The sequence below is a fragment of the Antechinus flavipes genome, chromosome 5, assembly GCF_016432865.1.
Source record: "Antechinus flavipes isolate AdamAnt ecotype Samford, QLD, Australia chromosome 5, AdamAnt_v2, whole genome shotgun sequence".
Taxonomy (NCBI): domain Eukaryota; kingdom Metazoa; phylum Chordata; class Mammalia; order Dasyuromorphia; family Dasyuridae; genus Antechinus; species Antechinus flavipes.
This window is the reverse complement of record NC_067402.1, coordinates 69,299,889-69,315,426: the sequence shown is the minus strand read 5'-3', so window position 1 is coordinate 69,315,426 and position 15,538 is coordinate 69,299,889. Positions and strand designations below refer to the sequence as shown.

Genomic DNA, 15,538 nt, shown 5'->3' with positions numbered 1-15,538 from the left:
ACAAAGAAAATGTTAGCCTTGAAATCTGTGTAATAGTCCCATGATTAAAGAATTAAAATAATTGTACCATAATTACTTTCTAGGCTAGGGTGATTTAAAAAAAAAAAAAAACCCTTCCTAATATGAAAAAGAACATGTTAATTCTTTTTTATTTTGGCATCAATGCTTTAAATCCATTAGATCTACAATTTCATCTCCATTGCTTCTATTTGAGTGTTTTCATACTTCTTTGATAGTGATTTGCTCCCTTCTGCATGTTTCATTTCTTTGAATTTTTTTCTGATATTGAATTTCATTTATTTTTTTACCTAGCCACATAAGTATATATTTTAGCTTAAAACATAGATTTTTTTTTTTAAGCTGTGCATTATAACTGGTTAACCTTTAGGTCCCCAGTGGTTTTTAGGGAATGAATAATATAGGCCATTAAAAACTTTCTTCAACTCTATAACCCTCTTGAATGTCTTATATTTTCTCACCATTTATTAGACACATTCAGAAACTCATGTTACCTGTGAAAAGCAAATGTACTTTTGGCACAAATCCCAAAACCATCCCCTCAGTGAACAATTTGCAAAGAAAAATGCCACAGAGGGTGTCTTACTTGAAAGCAGTAAAATCCCATCTTGAAAACTAAAGGTAGCCATTTGAAGCTAAATGTACAATTAGAACTCATTTTTTCCCCTTAGAATATCTTCTATTTTTAGACACTGGGATCAGCAATATTGCCTGTTTAGTGGACTGAAAGACTTCTTGGGGGTAGTGATGTCTGCATGACACCTTACTAGTTCATGTGTCTATATTGTAATAGAAGCAAAAGTAATGTGCTCTATTTCCCAAATTCTGGGATTTAATTAATTTTTAACATATTCATACCACGAATGCATGCACACACACACACACACACGTATACACAAAACTTAAAGATTTTGTTGTTTTAAACAGTCTTAATACTATATGTCAAAAAAAAATCACAAAATTTTGCTGTGATAACTTTCTTCCCCGACATCAATACCAGATAATGTTTACTTTTGCATTGAGTTTAAAGTAGACTAAATAATTAAGGACGCATTTATTGTAGGCACTTTTAGTTAGAAACAGGCTGATATTGTTGAAATCTAACAACAGCAAGGAAGAACTGCCTTCAACACCATCTCCAGACTGTCTGTTTTCACATGTTTATTACTGGGTCCTAAAATATTTGTTTTTCCTTTGTAGCTGGAGGAATTCCCTTGAAAAGTAAAGCTTAATGTCTCTTGCTCTTGCATGAGATCAGTGACAGGCTAATAAGGAAGAGTGATGGCGGCAATAAAAGGGGCTGTGGGTGCATTCCGGAGATTTTGCTGGTTATAACATGATGGCCCTGTTACAGAATGACCACAGAGGGATTGAGAGTGAAATCTAGTCTTGAGAGTTTGAGGTATCTTATGTCATGAGCTGACCTTGCCATCTTCCAAATCTTGTGGAGGGCTAGGGGATCACACTCAATGCAGGCAGTATTAACAGCCTCAGTAACCACCTTTTTAACCCAGAGAATATAGCTGTATGTTTTTAATTTGTTATGATTTATTGCACTGAAATTGGTGTGAAATGGACAACAAATCATGGGTGTCAGAATCTGGAAATGAATTTTATCAGCTGGAGAAAGTGAGCGCCTTTGGGATTTGCATAAGTTTCTCATAATTCTTTTCATGTTACAGATGATGAGGGAAACTGTGAAAATAAACTGGAAATGACATAAAATTTACTAAATAGCTAATTTCACACATATACATAGGTACAACTCCTCACTTAAGTTTTGTTTTGTTTTTGTTTTTTTTAAGAATACAAACTAAATGTGAGCATTCATTCCAATGTAGCATTTAACAACCCTTCTTTCTGAGGAATCCCTCCCCATCCTCCATACTGAAAGCTATTTGTCACATTGTTGATCTTTTCATTTAATGACTGGGGTGGGATGTGGAGGAAGAGTATAAGAATTAAAGTAAGATATCTTCATTTTGTTTTTAGTGGACAAATTGGTGAGAGGTTCTATACCCACAGAAATAGGCTAAGATTGAAAAAAGATCTGTGGGAAGAATATCAAATGCTATGTCTACCCTTCAGTAAGAAAGAGGCTGCCCTTGTTAGGAACTAACTTTGCATGCATAATTAATTTGAGCAGCACATTCCAACTCCACTACAAGAAGAGAAATTGAATTCAGGTGTTTGGTGAACATATGGGGGATTTACTGTGAATTTATGACCTGTGGTTTGAGTGTAAAACCCCAAGATACTGGCTGATAAAACTTAATGAAGCTTGGGCAGAGAAGTTATTTTTATTTGTAGTTTAGTAATTGATACATTTCTTGGTTTAACCCTCCCACCTCTTCCTCAGTAATTCCTAATAAATCTTGCAACTTGAAGAAAAGAGCAACAAAAGAGTAAGGAAGATCCATCCTTTTTTAAAGTCCACTCTGGCTAATGCTTTTGCTTCATTTCATAGTTTGGATTTACTTTTATTCAGTATTTTCTGCTATTCTGTCCTTTTTTTTTCTTTTGAACATTTCAATATATGTTTCTTTACCTGTCCAAGTGAGAGTAGTCAGGTTCATCTGCTTGGAGTGAACACCATGAAGAAAGTGCAAGATTTCATCAAACCCAGGCTTTTAGTGCCTTAGAGCAGATGTGTATTTTTTTTTTTTTTTGTACCTTCTAAAGAAAGTGGCTCAGTAGAGACCCAACTCCAAACTTGGCTAGAAAAATACTTGACTGCTTAAAAACACTTCTTGTCAGAATCTTCAAGAATTAGGCATTTTGCTAGTGTACATTCCTGTCCCTATGAGTTTCAGAAGAATAGTTTTGATTGGAAGTACCTTCTACTATAAGGGATTTAATGAGTTTAATGAGGAGTCTGTGTATGCTCACTAATTTACAGCAATTAAGGACTCTGTTTTGACATCTGTAGGTTAGAACTGTTTAGGGATCCCAAGATCAGGAATATCAGGATGAAGTCACTGTCCAGTTGAAAAAAAGGCCTCTGTAGTTGTTTCCTGGCATTATTGTTAGGGTCCTTGCCCATTCCTCTTCAGACTAATGACATTTTTTCCCTCTGTCCTTTTAGTCATTCCTGTTCAAGAGCTTGTTTGTAGCTACTTTATCACACTGACAATCTGTTTTGAAAGGATGGCAGCTCTGAACATCAGTGCATGACATCACAGTGAGACATTGCTTAATGATCTGAGATACTGATGGTCATTGCTGTCTGCTTGCTACATGACAGGTCTGCCCTATATGTGCCTTGTTTTCAGGGGCATTTTTAGCCCATACTGATCCTGGTGTCTGTTTTAAGTGACAGTCATGGAATAGCTGATTTTCAGATTTACCATTTGTACAAAGGAAAGCGCTTAAAAGCCTTTCCTTTGATGTTTATCCAAGAACAATTAGTAATTGGGGAAGTAAGGGGGGAAGTGCTCTAATTTGCTTCTACTGGGAAGCTTTAAAAAGGAAAAACACTAGTACTAGAGGGTGGGTGTTTTACATAATGGACAGGAGTCCTTAGCCCTTCTGCATGCATAACTCCCTTGGAAGTCAATAAAGAAATACATTTCCCTCTAATGGTTGAGCTAAAACAGTAGAATCCTACTGTGTAGATTGCATCTGTTTCCCAAAGAATTTAAACAGACCTTAAAAAAATTGGAAGTCCAGGAACCCAGGATTTCTCAGTGCAGAGGACAAAAAGAGCACTATCTCCTTAAAAGGTGCACTGTGAAAGCTGCTTGAGGAAGCTACACAGAATTTAATGTGTTGAATTTGAACTTCTGTTCAAACAGAAGTGTTCAATGTTGGGAAGTCCAGTTGGGAAGAACTTTGAAGTACTGACAGGTGGACAGAAAAAAAGTTGCATCCACCTGAAGGATTTTCCACTGAGCTCAATTGGAGTGCTTTGTCTCCTTAGTATGTGCCAGAGATTCTTAGGGGAGCTAGAGATGCATCGACAGCAAAATTCATTTGAGTATGAATCTGATTTTTTCAAGATCCCTGAATTGCTTTGGAAATTGACTTTGTAGATGTTTTGATGAGGGAAAAAATGATATTTTATTAACTGTTGCAATCTCAATAATATGATGCCAAATGTAGACATTAAATTCATCAACCTTTGAAGTGTAATTTTTGCCTTTCTAAAAAGTGACTTGCATAGGGCTAGCAATATTCAGGAAAGTACGAGTATCTGGAAATAGAATTTTTTGTGGTTGAGATCAAATTTGTGCTTTTGCAAGTTGACATTCACACGGTTGGAGGGATATAAACTTATTACTCAATTCTAGGAAAACTAAATCAGATTTAAATCAGAAGTGAGAAGAACTTTTTTACCTAAACCTCAGAATTCCCAACCTTGAAGAGAATAGGGTCATCATCAGAGTTCAGTACTATTGGATAGCCTGTCCTGGCATTGAAATTCTAGGTGTGCGAGACATGGAGAAGGGACTTATTAGCAATTTTCCAGGGAATGGTCCAAATTCCAATGTTATTTTCTCATGTGGGCAGATGGCCAAAGATAAGAATGTCACCTTACTCTATATATAGTGTTTTATAGATTTTCCCTCAGGGTCTGTATAGAACCTAGAAAAGTGGATTGCCCATCGAAGGCATTTGATAAGTATGTGTTGAACTAGATCATTGAAGTTTTGATTATATATCTTCTCTCTAGCACTGTGCTAGATGCTGCAAAGGAATGTTTTTTGAAATGACATAATCCTTACCCTCAAGAAGCTAAGATACACACAGAGAGATATAGACAAAGAGAGAGAGAGCATACCGATTAAAGAACCAGATAAGAAAGCTTATAATTAAATATGATATTATGTAGTTTAGACTATCAGTATTTGCCAAGTTCATGGAATGGGGAGATCAAAACGGGCTGCAGTAATTGGGAAAACATGACAAAGATGACATCTGAATTGAATTCTGACTTATGGATTGGATTTCAATAGCAATGAAGAGGAAAGGGAAGCATTCTAGGTAAGGGTAGCAGAATATACTTTTCTTTTACCCCCTTCAACCTTCAACTCCTTCCTTTATACTTTGGTCTGTTCTCTCCTTCTTAATAATGCAATCTTATCATATGTGTTTGTTTAATTTAAGACAAAGAAAAGTTTTAGAACAACTAGTATAGTGTCTCATGAAACTGGACCTTCTTACTGAAATATATATGGCTATTTTTCCTGATTGATTTTTGCTTCTTCACTATCTATATTAAACATATATGCACCAAGTGGAGTAGCATCTAAATTCTTAAAAGAGAAACTAAGAGAGCTGCAAGAAGAAATAGACAGTAAAACTATAATAGTGGGAGATCTTAACCTTGCACTCTGAGAATTAGATAAATCAAACCACAAAATAAATAAGAAAGAAGTCAAAGAGGTAAATAGAATACTAGAAAAGTTATATATGATAGATCTCTGGAGAAAATGTAATGGAGACAGAAAGGAATACACTTTCTTTTCAGCAGTTCATGGAACCTATACAAAAATTGACCATATATTAGGACATAAAAACCTCAAACTCAAATGTAGTAAGGCAGAAATAGTAAATGCATCCTTTTTAGACCATGATGCAATGAAAATTACATTCAACAAAAAAGCAGGGGGAAGTAGACCAAAAAATAATTGGAAACTAAATAATCTCATACTAAAGAATGATTGGGTGAAACAGCAAATCATAGACATAATTAATAACTTCACCCAAGAAAACAATAATAATGAGACATCATACCAAAATGTATGGGATGCAGCCAAAGCAGTAATAAGGGGAAATTTCATATCTCTAGAGGCCTATTTGTATAAAATAGAGAAAGAGAAGGTCAATGAATTGGGTTTGCAATTAAAAATGCTAGAAAAGGAACAAATTAAAAACCCCCAGTCAAACACTAAACTTGAAATTCTAAAAATAAAAGGTGAGATCAATAAAATTGAAAGTAAAAAAACTATTGAATTGATTAATAAAACTAAGAGTTGGTTCTATGAAAAAACCAACAAAATAGAAAAACCCTTAGTAAATCTGATTTAAAAAAAGGAAAGAGGATTTTTGCTTCTTAAAGCTACGTCCTACATTTTAGAGCCTCAAGATTTCATTTACATAATTAAAAAGATGCAAATTTTAAAATATTTTTGAATGCGTAAAAATTTCATTAGTTCACCATTACTTTTATCTGTCAGGGCATTCCAGGCTCAAAAGCAAGGTCAGGCACGAGGCCCTGCAGGCCACTGTACTTGGCTCCCCAGGATAAGCAGGTGCTTTCAAAGATGCTAACTTATATAGAAAATATCCTCTTTACATTTCCCAGAAATGTGATCCTTAGGATTCTTTGTAGGAAAGCATTGGGCCAGCTTCATTACAGAGAGAAGCAATATGTGAAGTAGCCAAAGTCCCCAAACAGCACAATCTTTAAGGTTTAAAGTCAACACATTACATTGTACTCCAGAAGGAAATGGTCAGATTAGTGCATACATTTACCGCAGGTGCAGAAAGCTCCCTGAGGCTCACACCTGTAAATAGGCTGGTGGCTGCATTCTGCATGATTTGAGGTTTCCAGCTTGTCTTAAAGGGGAACTTTCTGCAAAGCACTTTCCACCCATTCAGCCTGAAAGGGACAGAGACATGAGGTCTGTATTGTGTTATGGATCTGAAAGGAGAGGTTGTAATCTCCGTGATAATTACAGGTGGAAAAGATGATTTCTAGCCAGTTACTTCCAACTGTTCTGACTCATTATGTTTTCACAATTTTCCATAATACGGATCCATGGTTTGCTTTTCCACCATCGTCAACATAAACCCAAATCCTAAATTATACTGAATCTCGGCATTCTGATTTTCATTGACTATCTCATATGAAATCTGTGGGAGGGAGAAGGGGAGAATCTTATCAATTTTTGAGTCCAACCCTTCCCTTTTACATAAAAGGGAACTGTGGTCCAGAGACATCTATGTGACTTATAGACTTATAGTTGGGAGAGGAATAAGGGATTAATTTATATAATGCCTATTGTGTGCCAGCAATTGAATGAAGTACTTTTTACAAATATCTCAATAGCTGTGGGATAAATGTAATATTATTGTTGTTATTATTATTATTCCCATTTTACAGTTGGGGGAACTCAGCTAAATAGAAGTTAAGAGCTAGTAGAAAAATCTGAGATTAGATTTGAATTCAGCTCTTCCAGTTTCCTGGCTTAATGCTATCTACTCCACCACCAGTTGTCTCTTGTATCTCTAAAAAAGAACCGATAGATCATCAGTCAACGTTTAATGTGTCAGAAATTTTAGCTTTTGCCCAAGGATGCATTGTTTAATGATGGACCTGGAAATTGAATATTGGTCCTCTAAACCATGGCTTTCTCCACTCCATCATTCTCAGAATTATGGAGCTAGTTGATGAATAGCAAGTCTCCTAATACACTAAGGCTAATGAGATTAAGAAAGAAATCTGACTACTTCAGGGTACCTGGCTCTCTCATTTCTTTTGAAAGACCCTATAGAGGGTCCTCTTTTAGCTTCTCCATGGTTTTGCCCAATAGAAAACTTTTTTTTTTCCTGTGGCAGAAAAGCACATTGATTCTCTACCAAGTCTGTATTTCTGGGCCTGCTCACCAATTTTTTTGGTTTAATGTTCTAGGTAGTAGCATTAGGCTCTTTCTCATAAACACTAATTAGCAGCCTGACTTTGGTAGCCATATACATGTAGCCCAGTTGGGTTAGGAAAGCAGTTGTCACATTTGCAAATAAATAATATCCATACTCCTTTTGGTTTTCTTGATTGTAGAGGCAACTGAGTGATTTCAGAGGACCCAAAGTAGACCAGGATAATGAGAGAGAATGAAATTTTTGTAATACTTTCATCCTTTCTAGCTAAGTGCCCAAGTGGAGAGAATTTTGGAGCTAGAGTCAGAAGACCCAAATTTTGATCTTCCCTCAGATACTTCAAAGCTGTATATCCCTGAACAAGACAATTATTTCGTCTGCCTTAGTTGCTTCACCTGTAAAATAGAAAATATTGGCACCTACCTTCCAGGATTATCATGAGGATAAAATAAAATATATTTGCAAAGTACATTGCAAACCTAAAAGTGCTTTATAAATATATAAAGTGATATTAATTTCACTCACAGGCAGCTGATCATCTTGTCAAGTTTCTTTGGAAGTCTTCTATATTCCCTGAAACCTAATCATCTTCTGTTTCCAATCCTGTCTTGAAAATTGCTTCACTAACCTCAGGAAAGTCAACCCAATTTACCTGAGCAATTGAAAGAAAGTTAGTTTGCTGCTTATTAAATAGTACGGTTTTCTAGTGCATTGGCAAAGGTAGAAATACAACAATGATTTGAGAACTAAGGAAGGAGAAACTTCCAGGGTTCACTCTACTCTACTTTTAGGGTAACATGAGGATTTTCAGGGAAATGACTTCATTTAGTACTTAAATTAGAAATATTTGGTTCTTCTCTTTGTGAACCTGGATTTTTCTAATACATTGGGAGTTTTTATAAGAGATTTGAGCTTTGGGAAGATGAGAATCATAGGGTTAATGAAACCTACAATAACATGTTAAAAATGAAGAAAAAAATACTTCTGGTTAGATTTGATATAAAATATTTGTTTGTCAGGCTTCCTACAATGCTCACATTAAAATCTATGAAGTATGCCAGAAACAAACAACAAAAAAAGGGCACAGCTGGAAAGACAGCAATGAGATTAATGAACATTCACTTTCCTATCTCTTTGTCTTAGGAAATTAGCCATTCTTGTGCATATTTCATTACCATTTCCCATAAAGAGGGGACAAAGAGTTCTGTCGATTAGGCACTACCTGGGGTAGCCATTACAACAAATTTATGTTTTAGAACAGTTCAGGATGCTACATATGATTTTAAATACAAAGAAAAATAGCATTATTCTGCCTTACAGAAAAGTAGAAGGAAGTTACTCTAGTAGTAAAGCCATAATCAAATGTTGCTCCAAAGCTCTGTATTGTCAAAAACATTTTACAGGTCCATTAACCATTAATGCTCTTGGGCTGATCAGTTTAAAAGATTTGTCAGAAACTGAACAAAGGAATGACAGACTCTTATGGACTTGGAGAAATAATAAAATTGAGTGAATTGATATAATATCCAAGAGCCCCTAATAAAATTAGGATCTGAAAGAGACCCGGTAGATTAAATAATGAAAGAATAGAGTTCATATTATTTTTAATGTTGCTATTCATCAGAGGATAAAATCCTAAACACAAACATTTTTCTATCTGAATCCATGTATCTCTAGGATTCTTTAATGTATGCATCTGTATAGGTACATTCTAGAGCCAGAGAATTCTACCCTGGCCCATGGTAAGGTTTCCTACCTTCCTGTGCTGCTTTTAGACAATTACATTAGCTAGGACCTGCCTGCTGTGTGAGGAGAACTTTGAACAAGAAGGATGGACACTTTTTCAGTGAAATTGGACTCATCTCCACCTTACACATAGGAGATGCTTAATAGATGCTTATTGACTTGATTTATTAGTGCTAAAGGATTGAAAGGGATGATCCCAATTCACATAGTGCCTCCCACTTCATTGGGGATTTAATGTGTTCAGTATTATAGTAATGTTTGATTCTTTCTGACCCCTTTGGGGTTTTCTTGCAAAGATACTAGAAGGGTGTGCCATTTCCTTCTTCAGCTCATTTTATAAATGAGGAACTGAGACAAATGAGGTTAAATGACTTGCTTAGGGTCTGCAGATAGTGTCTGAAGTCAGATTTGAACTCAGGAAGATGAATTTTTGTGATCTTAGAAAGATAATAATACCATAGTGAACTTTGATCTTATTGACGTAGGTGATTTTTTTTTTCAGTGATGCAGATGGCAAACTATGCATATTGCCCATGTCTGCCCTATATTGCTTTTTTCTCTTGTCCTATAGGTATTCTACAGTAAGCTTCTTTTAATATGTTGAGCTCTTTCTTCTAAATATCTTAATAATATGGGAGAATAAAGTATATCCATGGATTATATTCTTTTCGTTCACCAGAGAAATAGTCAGATGCTCCTATGGAATTTTTAAAAATATATATTTTTCATTATTTTCTTACACTTATCTTGTTGGATCCCATGAGGTTGGTAGGATGCCTATTTTTACAGATGAAGAAACTGGGCTTAATCTCAGTTGTATTACAATATAAAGAAACATTTGATTAAGTCCTAAAATGACTGGTATAGACTATAAGTACTTCAGACTTGGACTTTGATTTATTCTTGTAACAGATCTGCATTTCCCTTGGGCTTATTATAGTTTTAAACTTATAAAAATCCCTGTGAGAATTTAGGGGCACAGGTATGCATTTTATTGAAGAAATGGATCTGACTATTCATTTAGTTCTTGAATTTGTGTGAGTTGATTGTCTTTGATTTAAAGGTCCTTGAATAAGCATCATCATGATAATGGTTACTCAAAGATACCAGTTAGTTTGGTAAATGCTGTGCTTTTAAAAAATTATTTTTAAAATTTGCTAAAATATTTCTCACTTTACTGGATATTTGTTTTAAATAATTTAAATGAGCCTTAATCATAAGAAAATGAAAACGAAAAACATATTTTAAATGCTCACAGATTGTTTTAAAATTTTTTCACTCCTTCTAAAGTAGTGTCATTTCACAGAAAGCTGCCATTTTCCCTTAGCAACTGCAATTCACAGATTACAGTTCTCAAGTGTCTTCTTTGCCCCCCTTTCTCATTTTAGCAACAGATCAACTCCTAGCAACCATGATCGGATACAGCGTCTGAGGCAAGAATTTCAGCAAGCAAAGCAGGATGAAGATGTGGAAGATCGAAGGCGCACCTATAGTTTTGAACAACCCTGGGTGAGTGTGTGCTTCTTGCATTTGTTGAAGAGTCCCCCAAGTTTGCCCCACTAAAGGTCATACAGCTATGAGTTTAGTTACTTGTGCAACATGAAATCATATTCCTTTGACCTTTAACATTTCAACCTTTGTTATCTTCATCTGTGTTCCATCTTTGCTAATTTAATTTAATTTTATTTAGCCATCTGTCCATCACTTAAAAGTATCATCTGCTATGTGACAAGCCATAGCAAAAATCACATGGACCAATATACATTGTCTGTACTGCCTGTTAATGGATTTGATGTGCCATTCTAAACCATGAAATCAAAATTAAGGGATTTGAAAAGTATTTTCTGTCAATTAATCAATTAACAAGCATTTATTAAATACCTACCATATACTATCAGGGTCTGTGCTGGGCAATAGAAATACAAAGACAAAAACAAAATAGCACTTCTCCTCAATTAACATTTTAAGGAAAACTACATGTATACATACATGAAGTAAATAAATTTCTATGCACAAATCCTCATTTAAGTGCTAGCTTCTTGCCCTCTGTAATCAAAATTTAAGAAATTATATGAATACATGAATATGGAGCAATACAGAATTAAGCTTCAAAACAAGTGGTACAAATATGACAAAGGAAAAATCACTGTGTGCTGAACTTGTTAGAGATGCCTCATACAGAAGCTGGAACTCAAGCTGTATCCTAAGGGATGTCGAGGGGTTTGGGTAGCAGAAGGGGTGAAGGCTATTTGCAGGAAAGAAAGGGCAGAACAGGCTAAGGGAAAGAAAGATTAACTTTTGCAAAATCTTGGTGACAGAAAATAAGCATCCTCTGTTATAGGGATAGTTAAAGAGATTTTCTTGACTTGAGTCACATAATTGATGTGGATGAATAATAGGAGACAAAACTTAAAAGATAACAAAGTTAGTTTATGGAAAGCTTTGAATATCAGCATAAATTTTAGCTTCGTGCTCTAGACAGTGGGGGGCCTTTGAAGATTTCTGGCTAAGGGAATGACATCAGCAGAGTTTGGAAGAAGAGCTTAGCAACAGTATATGTAATATTCAAGACATATGAGAATGGAAATAGGGAGACTTCTCAGAGAGGTATCATAGTAGTCCACAGGGATGAGATGATAAATTCCTGGAGCAGGCTATTAGAGATATGAATGAGACTAGAACTTGGAAATGACAACATATTCACAAAAATAATCATCAGCTGGATTTGGGGTGTCAATAAGAATTAATCAGAATAGATACGTATAAAAGCTTCTACTTCCCTCATATAGTAGTTTTAGCTTAATTTATTTTTTTTTCTAAAATAAAGCTTAAATATATTTTTTCTGATGGTTGACTAAATTGATTCATTCCCAAGTAATGACATGACAAAATTATGTTAATCCTCTTACATGATTTGCCATAATCAACTCGCTTGTTCCTACTGTGTTTCCTAAGCATATATTTTTTTTAATAAACATTTTCATCTAGTTTAATTTTGAGCTAAGGAACAGGAAAGAACAGTGAGCAAAATGGGAAACTTACAGGTTAGAATAGCACTTCTTCGTGAAGTGGTTAAAAGGAAACATCATGTCTAACTTGATTCTGCATTAATGGGTTTGCTGCCTGGAGCAATTTTATTGATTTTTGAGAAGTCATAACAGGGTTACTTCTGAAATTGAGTATTGCTTTACTACTATTGATTCTTTATCCAGAACCCCCAAAAGAAATTAATTCAACAAGTAACATCCTAAACTTCTAGATTTAGAACCACAGGAGATCTTGGATTGTAATCTTTTTGGAGCCCTCTATTTATAGAGGAGAAAATAGGTGTAGGGAGGTGAAATAACTTTTCTTTAGAATAGTATCTAAGCTGGAGGGATGACAATCCTCTGGAATATACTTGGTATTCAGAAAATTATTTTAGTCCTGTGTTATCTTGTTTTAGCCAGGATTTTAATAAGGTGTCTGACATAACTCCAGAGCAGAAGAATCAGTATTGTAAAAGCCTTGAAATCCTGTTATATCATAGAAAGGTAGAAAATACTTTGTTGGACAGGGAGCAGGACAGATGTCTCCAAGCAATTGCAGAGTTGAGGAAGAAAGGAAATTACATGGCCACAAAACTAAGAAATGGAAGAATTTACCAAGAAGTAAATTTAAGCTTGTCTTCCTAACAATTAAAACTAGAATAGAAGTCCTGTAAAACTTGTGGTTTCTCCCACTTTTGAGGTCTCTAAGTAAAGGCCAAATGGTCATTTGCTGGGAATGCCACAGAGAGGAGTTTTGCTTAAGAGTGGATGAGACAAATGATCTTTCAGGACCAATCCAACCAAAATAACCAATCTCTGATCTTTTAAGTGGCAGGTCATGCCTTAATGCACAAAGCATTGTACCAATAGTAAATGCTCCTTTAAAATCACTTTGAAGATGGTTATGTAGCTTGGAGAAGTAGAATCTTGAAAAGGTTAAGATGTGTGAGCAGTCTTCCAGGTTGGAGCACTGATTGCACATGCATAATTTAATCTCCAGTTTGTTTGTTTTTATGAGATTTTTTTTTATGAGGTGGAAGGATTTGGCATATAATTTCTGTATAATCTGCTGCTTATTCTTAATACAAGGAATGGTAAAAAAAAATGTTTGAGAAAATCTTGAACTCTTGTAGACTTGGGAATTCAACTACTGAAGGTCACGGGGCAAATTGTTGTATATCAAAATGCCATAGAAATTTTAGACAGACAACTTGGCCTGCATTATCATTTTCTGTAATGAGTGACCAGGGAATTGTGTGGATGACAAGCTGATTACCTTAGGAATGGAATAATTTCCTAAATTGTGGGTCAGAACAATGACCTTTTTTTTTCTTTTTTTCATTTTCAAACAATTAAGATCTTGCAAAGTACTTCCTATTCTACTGATCATGTAAATGAGTTCAAAGTGACTGTAATTCTGTTTAATGTATTGATTTTAATTCTGATGTTCATTGTTCCCTTAATAAGCTCTGCTCAGTTGTTCAAACTGCAGCCTAGTGTGTGGTTTTTGTTGGCTATCTGCTTTACAAAATGAGCCCTGAATACCTTGGAATGATTGTTTCCCTTATGTATTCTGACCTTGAAAGATCACTGTACTTGGAAAGGATAAAGCCATGATCTCACTCATTGGAAGGATTTATAATCATTTTAGTGTTAAGGAACCGTAAACTTCTCTTTGAGCTGTGCTGTGCAACTTAGAATGTATTAGCCCGGAATTGTAGAGCTTGTAAGATGTGCCCATATGCAAAATGTATCCAGATGTAGCACATACAATTGAACCTGGAAAATTATGTAAGCTGATTACTTTACATAAGTAATAGGATGCTGCAGAAAATTCATCAAAGTGGCCTTTTCAACTCACCTCTTCTCCAAATGTTCTTTGTAAACTCTAATGGGAAGGAGTCACCTGTGTCAGGGCTTTTGTTTAAAATCTCACTTGGGCCCTGGGGGAGTTGTTTTGTAGCACAAAAAATCCTAAGGTAGAAGGAGGCCCTGAAGACTTCCTCAGCTCCATGATTTTAAATGAACCCAGCCTTTTGGTAAAGAAAGGTAAAAAGTCCTTCAACTTCCCCACTCATGCACTCCCCAGACCAGACACAGCATCAATAAATTGATCCGTGGCATAAATCTTTAAGAGATTATGGTACAAAAACTGAAGGTAGGGTTAACATCCAGAATTTTTCTGTGGTTGAGCCATTGTGCTGCTTTTAAAAGAATTAAATTGCAAGCTGCCAACATAAGTAGAGTATGACGTTAAAACTTGGTAGATCCCTGAGTGGTATCCACAAGGATACTTGCTGGCTGAGGAGACTGATAAATGGGATAATGGAGACTTTAATAACTAGATGGCTAAATCCATTCAATCCCAGGATGTTGGTGACTAAAAGTAGATCAGTACCTCAAAAAAGAAAATTGATATTCAGCAGCAAGCTTTCTTCCCCAATTGTCTTTACAGATGATGATGATGATGATGATGATGATGATGATGATGATGATGATGATAGCATCAGCAATAATACATCCTATCCTTTACTCTTCCCCCCCACACTTTGTATCTCATCTACATAAAGTAGAATGCCCATTTATAATTTATAATATAAAAATAAACTTGTACTTTTATACATTTTAACAAATGTTTAACAAATGAAGATCTTTTTTTTTTAAGGGAATATAGAGTTTTCTATGGAATAAATTATTTTTTTCAAAAATAATGCCAACTAGACAGCATAAATAGTATTATGCTCCTTTTATGGATGAGAAAACTGAAACTTGGTAAATGTAAGTGTTTATTCAAGGTCACACAAAATAAGTGCCAGACCACATGAAGAGGTATCCAACAACTCAGTAGAAGGGTCTTCCAGTTTCTTAGAAAGTAGACTTCCTTCCTTCTTAGATAGGAAGAATGTATTTACTGGCCAAGACAAGCTCTTTGATACGAGAGAAAGATAGATGTAGATGGAAGATAGCATAAGAAATAGTGGGATCCCTGCTCAGCCATGTTAGGACAGAGGAGCAGAAGGTATTTTCCCATCCACTGTTTACCCAAATGATTTTGCAGAATATTTACATTCATTTTCAATGAGTCTCATGTTTTGAAAAAGTGCAAATATTAAATGTGAATGCTAGTCAGGAAAAGTGGATGA

At 35.2% G+C, this 15,538-nt stretch overlaps 1 protein-coding gene across 13 annotated transcripts in view; it reads left to right on the top strand.

Moving 5' to 3' along the window:
* PARD3 (par-3 family cell polarity regulator) overlaps positions 1-15,538 on the top strand; it is a 666,346-nt gene that overhangs the window by 634,868 nt on the left and 15,940 nt on the right. For all 13 annotated transcript variants that reach the window (XM_052000522.1, XM_052000517.1, XM_052000520.1 and 10 more), the window contains one exon: positions 10,755-10,875. In XM_052000522.1, coding sequence (XP_051856482.1) covers positions 10,755-10,875 — 121 coding nt within the window. The remainder of the gene's footprint in view (positions 1-10,754; positions 10,876-15,538) is intronic.